The 13,494-nt window shown below is 41.6% G+C and overlaps 1 protein-coding gene across 1 annotated transcript in view; it reads left to right on the top strand.

Moving 5' to 3' along the window:
* ppp1r37 (protein phosphatase 1, regulatory subunit 37) overlaps positions 1 to 13,494 on the top strand; it is an 88,989-nt gene that overhangs the window by 34,203 nt on the left and 41,292 nt on the right. Inside the window, 1 exon segment of the mRNA XM_036584589.1 lies at positions 9,512 to 9,609. Within this exon segment, the coding sequence (XP_036440482.1) occupies positions 9,512 to 9,609 (98 nt within the window).

Below are 13,494 nucleotides of genomic sequence, written 5' to 3'. Positions count from 1 at the left end.
AATCAGTTACTATCAGGGATGTTAAAAATGAAGGGATTAACTGTTAAAAGTTTATTTAAGAAATTAATTTAATGTTCAGTGAACAATGGAAATGGAAGATGGTAAGTGGAAATGAAACATGACATTACTGGTTAATTTTAACCCGAATGCAAGATTGCAGAAAGCAGAATATTTGTCTATTAGAGTGTGTTCATATTTGGCAGATCAAACCATGGTGTGGTCACTCTTATAGTACAGTTAGAGCAGGTGAGAACGTTGTCATGCGAGCCCTGGTACACACCAAATGTGCCAGCACACTAAGCTTATCTACAAAGGCCTGGTGTTGCTGCAGGTTTTTACTTTTGGCAGGAGCACGACTGATCCTACTGATTTATTCAGTTAATATCAGTCTTCAAACTGTTGATCAGATTCTGCTTTGTTGGAATGAAAACCTGCACTTCTCAGGTAATGTTGGTCACCCCGGAAATAAAATCTGCTCGAACAAAGAAACTGAACTACAAATATAAACACACCCTTAAATGATATGGTGAATCAAGCTTAATATTATGGTTGCACATTTTTAATACTGTACCGCCGATTATGTGGAAAGGAGATGGTGGTGGGTTATGTGTCAGTTAGTTTCTACTGATATGCCACAAGTAAGCCAGATAACATACAAACAGTGTGAAATGCGCTAACGGTAGCTTTTTACCTGAATGGCTGACTTAGCCTTCTTTCACTAATCCCTAATGCTGTGTAGTTAAAGTTAGTCCTAGTTTTTACTGAGGGAGCGAATGTTAGAGAGACATATGGCAGAAACTGCCAGTCTCTTGGGGTACTGATAGGCTTCAGCCTTGATTTAGCCTTTAGCGTAGCAGCCTTCTAGCTGGGCTACTGTGTCTACTATCCCTGCCTGCAGTGTCCCTCCGTTGGTCAGCTGTGTCAGACAGCGTTGTGGTCTCGTGGCCTAGTGCTTCAAGTAAGCTGAGAAATCTGCTGAAAACAACTGATGCTGATCAGAGGTGTAAGCGCGAGTGATGGTGCTGTTTTTGCCGAGTCAGAAGCTGCTGTATGCTTACGTGTACACACCATGAGTTTATCTATTTTATCTATTCAGTTCTGCTTTTAACTATTTTGCGCTGTAAAAATATTTTACATTTACTGTATTTGTTAGAACGGCTCTTGTTACTAATGAACAAAAATAGATTTTCTTAAACATCTAAAATGTTTTGAATAATATTTACAATATGGAATTGTGTAAATAACAGGATAAGCTAGTTGAGTTAGATAGAGATATACAGAGTATCGGTATCAGTGCTCGGTATTGGCTGATACTTAAGGATCTGAAGGGAAAGCATAGCATAGATGCTTGATTCACTTGTTTCACTTCAGCAGTTACCAGGTTCAGTGGATGTGTTGGAGCAGGAAGATCACCACAGTGTGCTGGACTCTCCTGACTATGGGTTTATTTTTTTACTCTTTTGAAAAAATTAAAAATAGCCTTATTGTTCAGTTATTATTTTTAAGACTTGTTGCTATCAGGGATGTTAAAGATTAACAGATTAAGTTCAAGAAATTAATTGAATATTTAGTAAACAATTGATACTCAGATAGGTGGGCTTTTCATCCAACTTGAGGACTGTTTTGGAATTACAAGGGCACAGGAGCGCGTCTAGTTCCAGTATCTTTGCGTAGTGAGGCACAACTCTGGGTTTTCCAGAATCGACTTCGACTCTCGACTCCTGCTGCTGTTGATGGAAGTCGTCTCCTTTAACCCCACTTCAATTTTATCGGTAGTGCCAGAGCAATGATAGCAGAGCTGATACAGCAGAGATTTAACCATCCATATGTAGTTTACTCAATATATTGAGTGGCTACCGTTCACAGTAACGTGATGGGAGTCTTTGGCCCAGAGTTACAGTCAAAGACTGACCCCTGCTCATGTGGGTTTGTTGGTATTTTGAAGTCTTCACTGACTGACAGCTGGGCTCATCACCCAGAATGTGTTCGAGCCGTGAAAAGGGCGCGGTCACTTCTTTGGTTTACGTCCTCGGATTCTTTAAACTTTGCTTTCAGACTTTTAACTGTTCTGACGCCGCAGCCTCGTTCGCTTGCGGCCGCATTCGGACATTTCTTTTAAAATCTCTTCAAACATGGAGGGGTTTTGATAGGTCTCCTCTAATTTTTGTACAGAAACATCAGCCTAATTGTTTGAGGTCTCAGCAGCGTGAAATTATCACGATTATCGTGTTGGATTGGCGTAAAAGTCTCATAAATTTGGATCTGGCTGTTCAGACTGAGTCGCACTGCCGCAGATCGGATACGTATCGGATTTCAGTACCACATATGAAAGCGTCTCAAATCGGAATTGAAAATGTCAGATTCAGCGTGTTTATCTGTTCACACTGACACTCAGACACACATCTGTGTCACATATAAAGGAAAAGATCGGATTTGGGCCACTTTAACCTGCTGTGTGAACAAAGCCTTGGTGGACTACTGTTACGTCTGGCTGGGCTCTTTCTTCACCCAGTGAAACGCCATTGCGTTTGATATTTTTTATGGATCGTGTCTGTGATTTTTAAGTTTTGGTGGTTAATGATTAATCACTGACTAATAACAGTCGGTTATCAGTCAGAACAATTTGTCAACATTTGCGTTCCTAGTAACTGTGAATAATTATTTAGCTACACTGAAACGAAAACTTATGAATTTCTAAGAGTCACTAATCAAAGTCTGGACCTTCATTCAGGCTCTCAGAGCGTAAGAGGTTAAGGGCTCTGTAAAGCTTCAACTTTTCAGAAGCACACAAGCCATTTTGACCCTCTGTGTGTGGAATTTGGAAGCACAGCTTTTTCGGTAGCATCTAGCCGTGGAGCCAGCAGGGCTGTGCCTGCTGGTGCCCTAATTGTTCTGATAGGGAGGTGATTAATCAGCGTTAGAGCGGCCAGAGCCAGAGCCACACTCTGCCCTCGGTGCCCACTCAGCTGGGAAATAGAGTCCAGCCTCTCCTAATGGATAAACGACTGACTCACAGAGATTTGCACGCAAACTCACTATTGCTTTTTTGGATCCGTCGGTTTGATCTTGTCCTTAAATGCACTTCCCTGATGACTGGAGTTAATATCAGTATCACGTAATATGGTTTCTCTGTACTTGAGATTCGGATAAACAGACTGTTTTAGTGACGTATAGAGGATTTACTGTTAAGGATGTGATGTTTATTTTACCTCCGCTCTTCTGTGGCGTTTGTATAAGTGCATCGCTGGTTTCTGTGTCTCCCTCTTCATCGTGGGCGCTTGTCAGCAGTGACTGCTGTTTACTCCTTCTGCTCGAGCTCCGTCTGCAATGCAGAGCAAAACTCTGAAGGCTAGCAGTTTGGTCAATCGATGTAGACTTAGAGAAGGGATGGTGGGATGTTGAAAGCTACAGCACTGTATCTTTCTTCTGTTCTTATTTACTTGCTGGTAGGGAGTCTTGCTGCAGGGCTGTAACCCGGATGAAAACTTTAGTGAGGTCCATTTTGCAGAAATGTGACCCAAATCTGATAGTAAATAAACAAACTGTCGAATATGAGTATTTCCGCAACCGTAAGTTTCCCCTTTAGGTTTTTTTTTTTTTGTAACCAAATCATTGCTTTTTTTTACCCATCTATAATTGTTATGCACCTTTTACCTTTCAATTATTTCTTCCCCGTCCCTCCATTCTTCTAAAAACTGATATTTCTTTTCCATAAACTGATTTGATAGTTTGATAGTTTATTTAATTAATCATGTAATTATTTATTTCTATGTTTATTTTGAAAAATCTACTGAAAATGTGCTGGAAGCTGCACTAAATTAAGTGATAGTTTTAAATTGATTTTTATTTCGTTTACCTTTCTCTCGTCTGCCCTCTCTGTGTCTCTCCCTCCTCTGTCCTTACTGATTACTGTTAAAGCACAGATTAAACATGCGTTATAAAGGGCTGTCTGTGCTAAACCCTAACAGGAAAGGCAGCTACTCATACAGTTAAAGAGACAAAATACAGTCTAATGTAGCTGCTGATTTCTTATTAATCTTAGCTACATGATGCTGTACCATCACTATGCTGGTTAACAGTGAACTGTCTCATGCTGGCTGTAGTCTGTTATGAGTAGTTAACACAAAATAACTTTAAATTCTCATATTATCACTAAAATAGCAACTATGGAGCCTGTAGCCTAAACTGGGCAGCTACTGGAGCTGGACTAAAGCATGCTGGTTTAGCCAGTAACATTACAAGCAGCCCAAACAAAAAAATAAATACAGGGTTTGCATTTTACAATCTTAATGTGTTGATTGCGCTCATAAACTCTCAGCTAGCTGCATTTATATCATAGCAATGTTATATGTTAGCCTACAGCAGGTGTGCTGCATACCTCAACATTGTAAGAAGTCAGTTAACGTTACTCTGGTTCTCAGGGCAGCGTGGCCCAGTATGTACAGAGATAAACCGAGTGGGCTGCTAAACCTGTGGCCAAACCACAGCTGTTCTGAGGTCAGCCGAGAACCTCTCACTGCTCGCTGTGTAGTTACATCACTTTTTTTCCACACTGAATCTAACAAAACCCTTCAGAAACTTCCGAGGAGCTCGGAGTCCCAACACAGGTCACGAAGCTCACAGACGCTGATTACTGAAGCAACTGCGGATAGCAGCGGTTGCTAAGCACTGATTGGATGGTTGAAGAAAATGACCCGGAGCTTGGCAGATTTTGATTGGTCACAACACAGTGACAGCGCTCACAGACAACAAATCACATTTGATTTCATAAAAAATGACGCATTATAAATATTCTAGGTAGGTCAGTGAGACTGTGGCCGTGACCGAGACTGTATTACCATAACGGTGCTGTTTCTATGTTTAATCTCACGAATGGAGAATAGTGGAAAAAAAAACTACCGAGGTCCGGACCTCGGTGTCCTCATAGCTAGTTTCAACCATGTCTTGCTGTATTCGTGAGAGCAAGGACAGAAGCATAATGCGCAGAAATGTTGAAATCCAGAGCTCCAACAGAGGAGATGCTTGTTCAGATTTGGATGTTGCTTCTGGATCTCCTATCTAATAAAATGGAACTGTATTGGATTGTTTTGTCTTCTGCAGCAAAAACGGTTCATGGATCGTCACCAGCGTCACTTTTCCTTATCACACCTGCTGATATTGAGTATGGGAGCCCTAAGAGGTCATTGAGTCACCTGGTTTATTTACTCAGATTTTCCTATAATTAATTAGTTAATTTTGTTTCTGGAGATTCAGAGCTATGCGTTATTTTTTTGGAGATAATATGAAGCTTGAAAACACAATGTTTATGTTGTGACAATGACAGTTATTTTAAGATCTTGTGAAAACAGCAGATTGTCCTATTTTCTGTGGTATTTCTTGGTAAACCCCTTCATTGTTGTCAGAAAATGACAGTTTTTGATACACTTTGATATAAAGGGTGTGTCCCAATTCAGCAAGCGGCCTTCAGATGCAGCCTCTGAAGGATACAGCCCCCGAGGACACAGCTAAAGTATGAGTAATTCAATAATAATTTCAATCGTTACGTCATAGAGCCCTGACACTCTGGTCTCTCGAGAGAACACATCATAATGAAATTGTAATTATTTAAATAAATATCAGTTAATATAATGATATAATTTGTGATACAATTCAAATTTTATCATAAATATAAAAAATAAGAATCCGTAGTCTGTCAGGGCCTCAGTAGTTGAGAAATATGGATTATCATTTTGTCAAGTTTTATTGGGAAATCCTGTTTTTCCTTTAGGAGCCTATAGAAGTACACTGTTGAGTTCAGTGTGCTGAAGCTGTGCCGTCCACATAATCTTCAGTTTATTACTTCATATTTATAGCTGTTTGGCTGATTAGAGCGTGTGATTAGCTAGGCTAGGCTAATTTAGGCTAGGCTGGGTTGCAGCATTGGGCTCATTAAGGCAGGCTGGAGTTGTGGATTGACTGCATCCAATCGGTTTATTTTCATTAATGCCTCCAGCGCGACGCAGCAGCACTGGGCACGGGTCAAACGCATCTATGTGTGTCCGTGTCAAGTGAAGTGAAGTCAAGAGGCTTTTATTGTCATTCCATCCATGTACAAGTACACAGCGGAGCGAAATTACGTTGCTCCAGGAACAAGGTGCAACAAGGAACCAAAAGTACGGTGTGTGGGTGTGTGTGGATGTGTGTGGATGTGTGTGTGTGGTGTGTGTGTGTGTGTGTGTGTGTGTGGGTGCGTGTGTGGGTGTGTGTGAGTGGGTGTGTGTGAGTGGGTGTGTGTGGGTGTGAGTGGGTGTGTGTGGGTGTGAGTGGGTGTGGGTGTGTGTGGGTGTGTGTGTGGGTGTGTGTGTGGGTGGGTGTGTGGGTGGGTGTGTGGGTGGGTGTGTGTGTGGGTGTGTGTGGGTGTGTGTGTGTGTGTGTGTGTGTGTGTGTGGGTGTGTGTGTGGTGGTGTGTGTGTGTGAGTGTGTGTGTGTGTGTGTGGTGTGTGGGTGTGTGTGTGTGGTGTGGGTGTGGGTGTGTGTGTGTGGGTGTGTGTGGGTGTGTGTGGGTGTGTGTGGGTGTGGGTGTGGGTGTGGGTGTGGGTGTGTGTGGGTGTGTGTGGGTGTGAGTGGGTGTGTGTGTGTGGGTGTGTGTGTGCGTGTGTGTGGGTGTGTGTGTGGGTGTGTGTGTGCGTGTGTGTGTGGTGTGTGTGTGTGGTGTGTGTGTGCGTGTGTGTGTGTGTGTGTGGTGGGTGTGTGTGTGTGGTGTGTGTGTGTGTGCGTGTGTGTGTGTGTGTGTGGGTGTGTGTGGGTGTGTGTGTGGGTGTGTGTGTGTGGGTGTGTGTGTGGTGTGTGTGTGTGTGTGTGTGTGTGTGGGTGTGTGTGTGTGTGTTCGTAAGTTTTTGACCTCACAGCAGTTCTAGAGCAAATAGGCACACAAGGCAACAGCACAATGCAGGCTATCATATTTCTTGGTTTTGCGTGGCTTTGCGGTTTGATATGGGCTGCTATAATTAGCTGAACTGTCTTTTTTTTTGTTTGTTTTTTTGTTGTTTGTGCACATCAACGCCTACAAAACAACATGAATATTGATCTAGGAAAACTTGACAAAACTGAGCTAAACTTGATATTGCGGCAGATTTATGGCTCAATCTGATTTGGTCAGACTCTGAAGATCAGACTACATGTTTGGTGAATGGTATTGGGTTCATTTCTGGCTGTTCTTCTGTCACAGCTGCCGACTGAAAAGCTGCTCAGTGGTGATGACAGTTTGGGAATTTAGTGTAAGGAGCTGGAGAATGAACTGCCGGCTGTGCAGCGAGTGGGTGGAGCTCGTTAATCTGACGTAGCAACAAGCTGCTTGTTAAGGAACTATAATTTGGTGAAGGAACTGCGAACATTAAAACATATTAAACGCCGCGTTCACGACCCAGTTTATTAATTTATTACTTTATTTATTTAACTGTTGTATTAAAGCAATAGAGCACTTGAGGAGTGTGTTATCGCCAATAACATCACGGCTGTGATGATCTACGGCGACCAAATCACAGCCGTGATGTTAGAACACTCCCTCTCGGGTTCTATTGCTTAAATACAACATAAAACAGTACATCAGTTCAGTGTATTAAACCTTGTGAAAGGATGTTTCGTGTGTGTAGGCTACACTCGTATAGCTCACAGGGATTAATGTGGTGTTACAGTTCTGAGTAGAATATCAGTTATGAATGGGAACACTGTCTGATAAGGCTGGGAGACGTTTCCTTTGAGAATCGCCTGGCTGGCTGACGCTGTTTAGGCTGTTTCATTTCTCTAAAGGTCACCAGTGTGATGTTAAAATACCGAGATGCCTTGAGCTAGTCATAAATGTTGGCCTCCTTCGGTCAGATCTTTGAAAAGAACGTGTGTGTGTTCGTCTGGCCTCTCTGGTGCCTCACAGCGTCGTCTTCTCTGTAGTTACAGAGTCACAAAGCAAAGCAGAGCGAGTGAGTGTGTTTAATCTTTGACCCCTGTGTGTGTCTGTTTCTGTGTGAGTTCATTCTCATGCGTTCGTCTCTTTTGTTCCAGCTGTGAGGTCAGTAGAGTCAGCTGACTAGAGTTAGTGCTTGGAAGGACTGGACTTCAGCTCGTGTGTGTGTGTGTGTGTGACAAGTCTGTACTAGTGATGAGCAATATGACAGTATTTATTGTCGTTCCGTTATCAGGTGGATTTGATCTACTGATTATAGGCTTTTACACCAACTCTTTGCACCGTTTCAGCTGAAGGTCTGTCATTAAAGCAAAAAGGGGACGTTCTGTACCAAATTCTATGGCTACGTTCACCTTACAGGCCTCATCGCTCAAATCTGATTTTTTGCTCAAACCCGATCTCTCTGACACGACGGTTCACACTCGTTTAGGTAAGTGATTTAAATCGGTCATTAATGTGAACGAACCGGCAACAAATGTCGCGTGAATGAATCACACGCATCATCAGCACAAACTAACGAGCAGAACGAGCTTCACTGAGAAGATAATTAACTCTGATCAGCTCTCAGCTTCATTATTAGAGCGAGACGAAGGAGAAAAAGGTGAGATGAGCTGCTTTTCCACCGTTTACAGGCTTTAACTGCTGTCCGGCGCTGCTGCCATGGTAACGCTGAATGATGGCGCAGTGGAAAAAAAGCACATGAATTCCGATCTGAGCATCACATTAAGGTCGCATGGCCACGAATCGGATACGTATCCGATCTAGGACCACATACGAAAGTGACTCAGGTCGGATTTGAAAAGATCAGATTTGCGTGTCCACACAGCTCTGAAAACATCAGATCTGAGTCACAATAAGGCAGATAATCAGATTTGTACCACTTCAGCCTGGTAATGTGAATGTAGCCTAAGAAATTCTGAAATTCATGTAAATATTCAAAGACTGTGCTTTTCACTGAATTTTGCTGATAAAATAATTTGTAATGAAAAACCTTTTATTAAATTAGGGAGGAATGCAAAAGAGAAGCATTTTCACCAGTGGTCTGACTTTTGGACCCCACTTTAGGTTTATGATGGCTGTAATGAAAGGCTAATGTAGGTGTTGTGTAGTCTTATGAACCCTGCACTCCAGAAAGGTGGTGCTCATTAATTTGACCAACATGATTTGTGTTTGTTGGGTCACACAAATCCCTTGATTCACCAGAACACACAGGCTCATTTACTTGTTGCAGTCTTAAAGTCAGTTCTGATAGAATATATTGTGCAGCCCTAAGACACACACACACACACACACACACACACACACACTTGAGTGCCGTCTAAAGAAAGGTGTGTTAAATTCAGGCTCAGATTGGCTTCTGAACCGACTCCATATTCTTATAAAAGAAGACACTTCAGCATTATTTTAGATGCACGTCTGAAAGTGTACCAGGCTAATGCTGTTGGTGCCGATCGCTGTTCTACTGCTGCATCTACTGAAGAACAGAGAGCCTATAGAGCTTTATGTAAGAATGTTATGTATGTGTCAGTGTGACCCCTGACTTTGTGCCCTTTTGTCCTTGTGTCTCTGCAGCCCAGAATGTGACGGTGGAGGAGATTCTGAACGCCTACAGACAAGCCTGCCAGAAGCTCAACTGCAAACCCATCCCCAAAGTGCTCAAACAGATCCAGGTACCACCGATAAATACACGAGCCCCTCACACACCTGCCCTTTGTATGCAGGAGTAAACAGAAACTGGTTAAGTGTGAATGCAAGCCTGATAAGACTGACACAGCAGTTTATCTGCACAAGACCTAGAATTCAGTTTTTCACAATTTCTGCATAACACAATCATTGAGAAGTAATTTAGGGGCTGGATCCTTCGAAGGACACTCCTTCATAGACCGCTTAGAGTCGCGAAGGCTGAACCGAAATGAGACGGTCTGCTCTGTGGCGGATTTTCTGTTTGCGTCACAGCACCGTTGTTCCCTGCCCTCACCACTGCATCACGATACGCCGCTCCTGTCAAGTTCTTTTAAAGTTCTTTAACGATGGAGCCAGAAACTTTCAGTTGTTTATTTTTCTCATTTATTAGAGCTGGAGATTCTGCACCGCTGACTACTGATGAGATTTTTTTTTTACATTTGTATCATTAGCTATTCGCCTCAGTTTAAACCCAATACTTACATTTAAAAGTATCTCTTCAGCCACCGTTCGCTCCTCTGCTGACGCCGCCATGCTCTTGAATCCTCCCCGGCACGCAATGAACCTCGGGATATGTTGGCTGGTGAAGGATCCACCCGTTCGATCCTTCATTGCCATGAAAAAGAAGGACACATTTATCGGCCACGTATGAAGAAGCCTTTGAAATAGGACAGTCTAGTCGCGCTGCTGTGACGCAGCCGGCCTTTAAATGCAGCCTCCGAAGGACGCAGCCCCTGAATTGAAACACTGACTGAGTCATTCACAGTGGTTCATTGTAGATAAAGTTACTGACTTTGCTGCATTTACAGTGGTGGTGATAGGAGCAAGGGTTTTGATGTCTACAACGCAAACATAGACGTTTTGTGCTGTCCAAAATGACCAGTCAAGTTTTTATATGTGATGTGAAAATGTTAAATAGTAGTAACTCTTAATAAAAATACCTTAAGCTCTTAGGCCTTAAGCTTATGTTAGAACTATTATAAAGCAGTGTCTCAGGCAGCTGGAGGCATATTCATAATATTATCTAATTGTTGTGAGGCAGCTTCATTAAGCACTTCAGACATCTGGTTCCTGTCATCTCCGCTGTGAACAATTCTGACTCTTAAGAACAGAACATTTCACATCGAACCACTCTGAACGACTTTCTTTACATCTTTACCATTTAATTATGCAGAAACTTTGAAAAATCAATGGATTCATTTTTAATGATTGAATAAGGAGAACATTAGAAACCAGCTGGAATCTCTCTTTCTTTCTTTCTTTCTTTCTTTCTTTCTTTATGTATGTTTTACAAGTGAACAGTGTCGAAGGAGTGTATGTTCTGTACATGATTATAGCAGTATAACTGCTCATGGCCACTACTACATTTTTATTAGCCTTTTTTAATGTATATTTAACAATTTGTTGGCTAAATAAACACAGGAAACTCTCTAGCATATTTGCGGTTCTTATTATTAGCCAAAATTGCATCATAAACAACATTATATGCGGTTTAATGGGCCAAATTGGCATTTTAAATTCTTAAACAAAAAATATCGTCGTATGCAAGTTTGAACACCCCCGCTCAAATTACGTATATCTTCTACAGAGGACAAACCAAAATATGGCATTTCAGCTCATTTTAATTGGGTAATTTCCATTGGAAACAAAACAGCATGTTGAGGAATTGGATGGGTAATATTTTGTTTTTGTTTGTTTGTTTGTTAGGTTTTTTATATGTTAAATTAAGCAAATGATCAGTAGTTGTGCATCGAACTGTGAACATAGACCTGCTAACCCAACTACAAACCAGTCAAGTGTATCAGGGTAACTCACACACACACACACACACAAACACCCCTCCCTCAAGCCAGAGTCAAGGTGCAGACCACCATTTCCTGTCTTCACCACACACACCTCTACAGACCAATTTGAACAACAGTTCTCAGAACACCTCCATGATCTGTGTATACACATACACACACTGGAACACAGGGTCAGACTGACTGCTGTGTGTTTTGGGTGTTTTCTGCAAACAGCTCCAAGGTGCTGTCCTGGTGTGGAACCACTATGTGACAGTTAGCCTTTCTTAGAACAGTAAACAGGTTTGACCACAAGCATTATTCACCACACGGTTATTAAACCAGCCTGCATTAAGAATCCCTTTCTACATGTGTGAGACAGTGAACAGTGTCGTCTCTTATAGGACCAAATATCATTTAAGGTTCCACGATTTAGCTGTATTGGCAAAAATCCTGCCAATGGTAAAGATCATAAGTGGTTTATCTTATATTATATTGAAGTGAATACATGTGATTATTCATTTCTCAGGATTTTAGAGGTTCATGCCCTTGTACCAGCTTTTAGAGGAAATACTAGGCTAGAAATAAACAGTTGTGTGTTTTTACAGCAGTAGGGACGGGACATAAAACACCACCATGGTTAAAGTACCAAGGACATGTAAGCTGCATCTAGGTCTAACCTTTAGCATCAGGATGACATGTAATATAATATAACACAAAAAAACTTTGTGAACCCTTGAAAATAAGCCATTTAACCTTTTCAACCCCTTGAGACCACCGGTGGTTCCAAAACGCACTTCGTCATATTCTTCATAACTTTCATATTTCATAAGCTACATTCTAAAGGTGAGGGTCATATGAGAGCTGTAACTGTCTTCTTTCCGTTCAAATAGATGGGTGATGTAATTTTAAACCCTTATAATAAAAGAAGCTGAACTCAGTCGACCCATTTTTCCACAAATCTGGGCTATAAACTGTAAACAGACGGCATCTCTACAGTGATCTGCTCTGTAAAAATTATTTTTATAAAATAATACAAAGAGCGTCTAAGATTTTTGGCTTTCAGCAGTAAATTGTAAGCATATAGCGTTTTACTAAAACTATTGTAATCTGTTTAATTTTTGGCTATAAATTAATATTGGACGATATCGGTTATCAGAAATTTTTAGCTACTTAAAATTATTAATTATTAAAAAGTTATTGGTGACAAAACTCTCATATCATTCAGGGCCTTTTCTCTAAGCGTTCCAGTGCAGCTTATCAGGACTGCCTGCGGCACAGAGTGATGGACGGATGCATTGTTAGACCGCAGCAGACAGAGGGTCATCGCTCCTGTACGCTCCATGCTGAGTCACAGAAAACAGAGAGACGGCGAGAGAGAACATGTTATCATCGCCTGCTGTTTGCACATAGAGACACGTGCCAACTAACACCCACTGTTACACAGCAACCAGCACATGCTGTCTCACTTCTCCTTTCTTTTGCTTTTCACCTGCAGCTTTTATATTTCTCTCATTAAGGGTGGGCAGTGTGACTGATATATTGTTGTTGCACTAAATTACATCGCAGTACACTTTTCTGAGCAAATCACACGTATCTTCTAGAGCAGGGGTGTCAAACTCAACCACTACAAGGGCCATATTAAAAAAATCTCAAATCTTTTCACTTAACCCTTTGCCTCCCGAACAGGCCGCTGTTTATTCAAAACATACCAAAAATGCAGGAGCAAAATCGGCATTGAATCTCTATTCAAAAATAGTTCTAAATAAAAATAAATTGTTTTAGGTCGTTTTTTTAAATGGCCTATTTGCTTGAACTAGACAGCAGGCATCTTTTCTTTTTGTGTAACTGCTGGCCCATAGATTGTTGTTGGGGGTCAGAACACACACTAAGGCTACGTTCACACAGCAGGTAAAAGTGGCCCAAATCAGATTTTCTCACCAAATCCGATTTTTTTTGTTTGGCTGTTCACATTACCTTTTAAATGTGATCTGTATGTGACATCAGTCTGAACAGATCAGCTCCTAAACTGACCCGCATGCGCAAAAGAACAGAGCTTCATGTGGCTCATCCAGAGGTAAACAGTCACGA

This window comes from Colossoma macropomum, unplaced genomic scaffold (assembly GCF_904425465.1).
Source record: "Colossoma macropomum unplaced genomic scaffold, Colossoma_macropomum, whole genome shotgun sequence".
Lineage (NCBI taxonomy): Eukaryota > Metazoa > Chordata > Actinopteri > Characiformes > Serrasalmidae > Colossoma > Colossoma macropomum.
The sequence above is the reverse complement of the archived record's forward strand: the minus strand, read 5'-3'. Positions and strand labels throughout refer to the sequence as shown.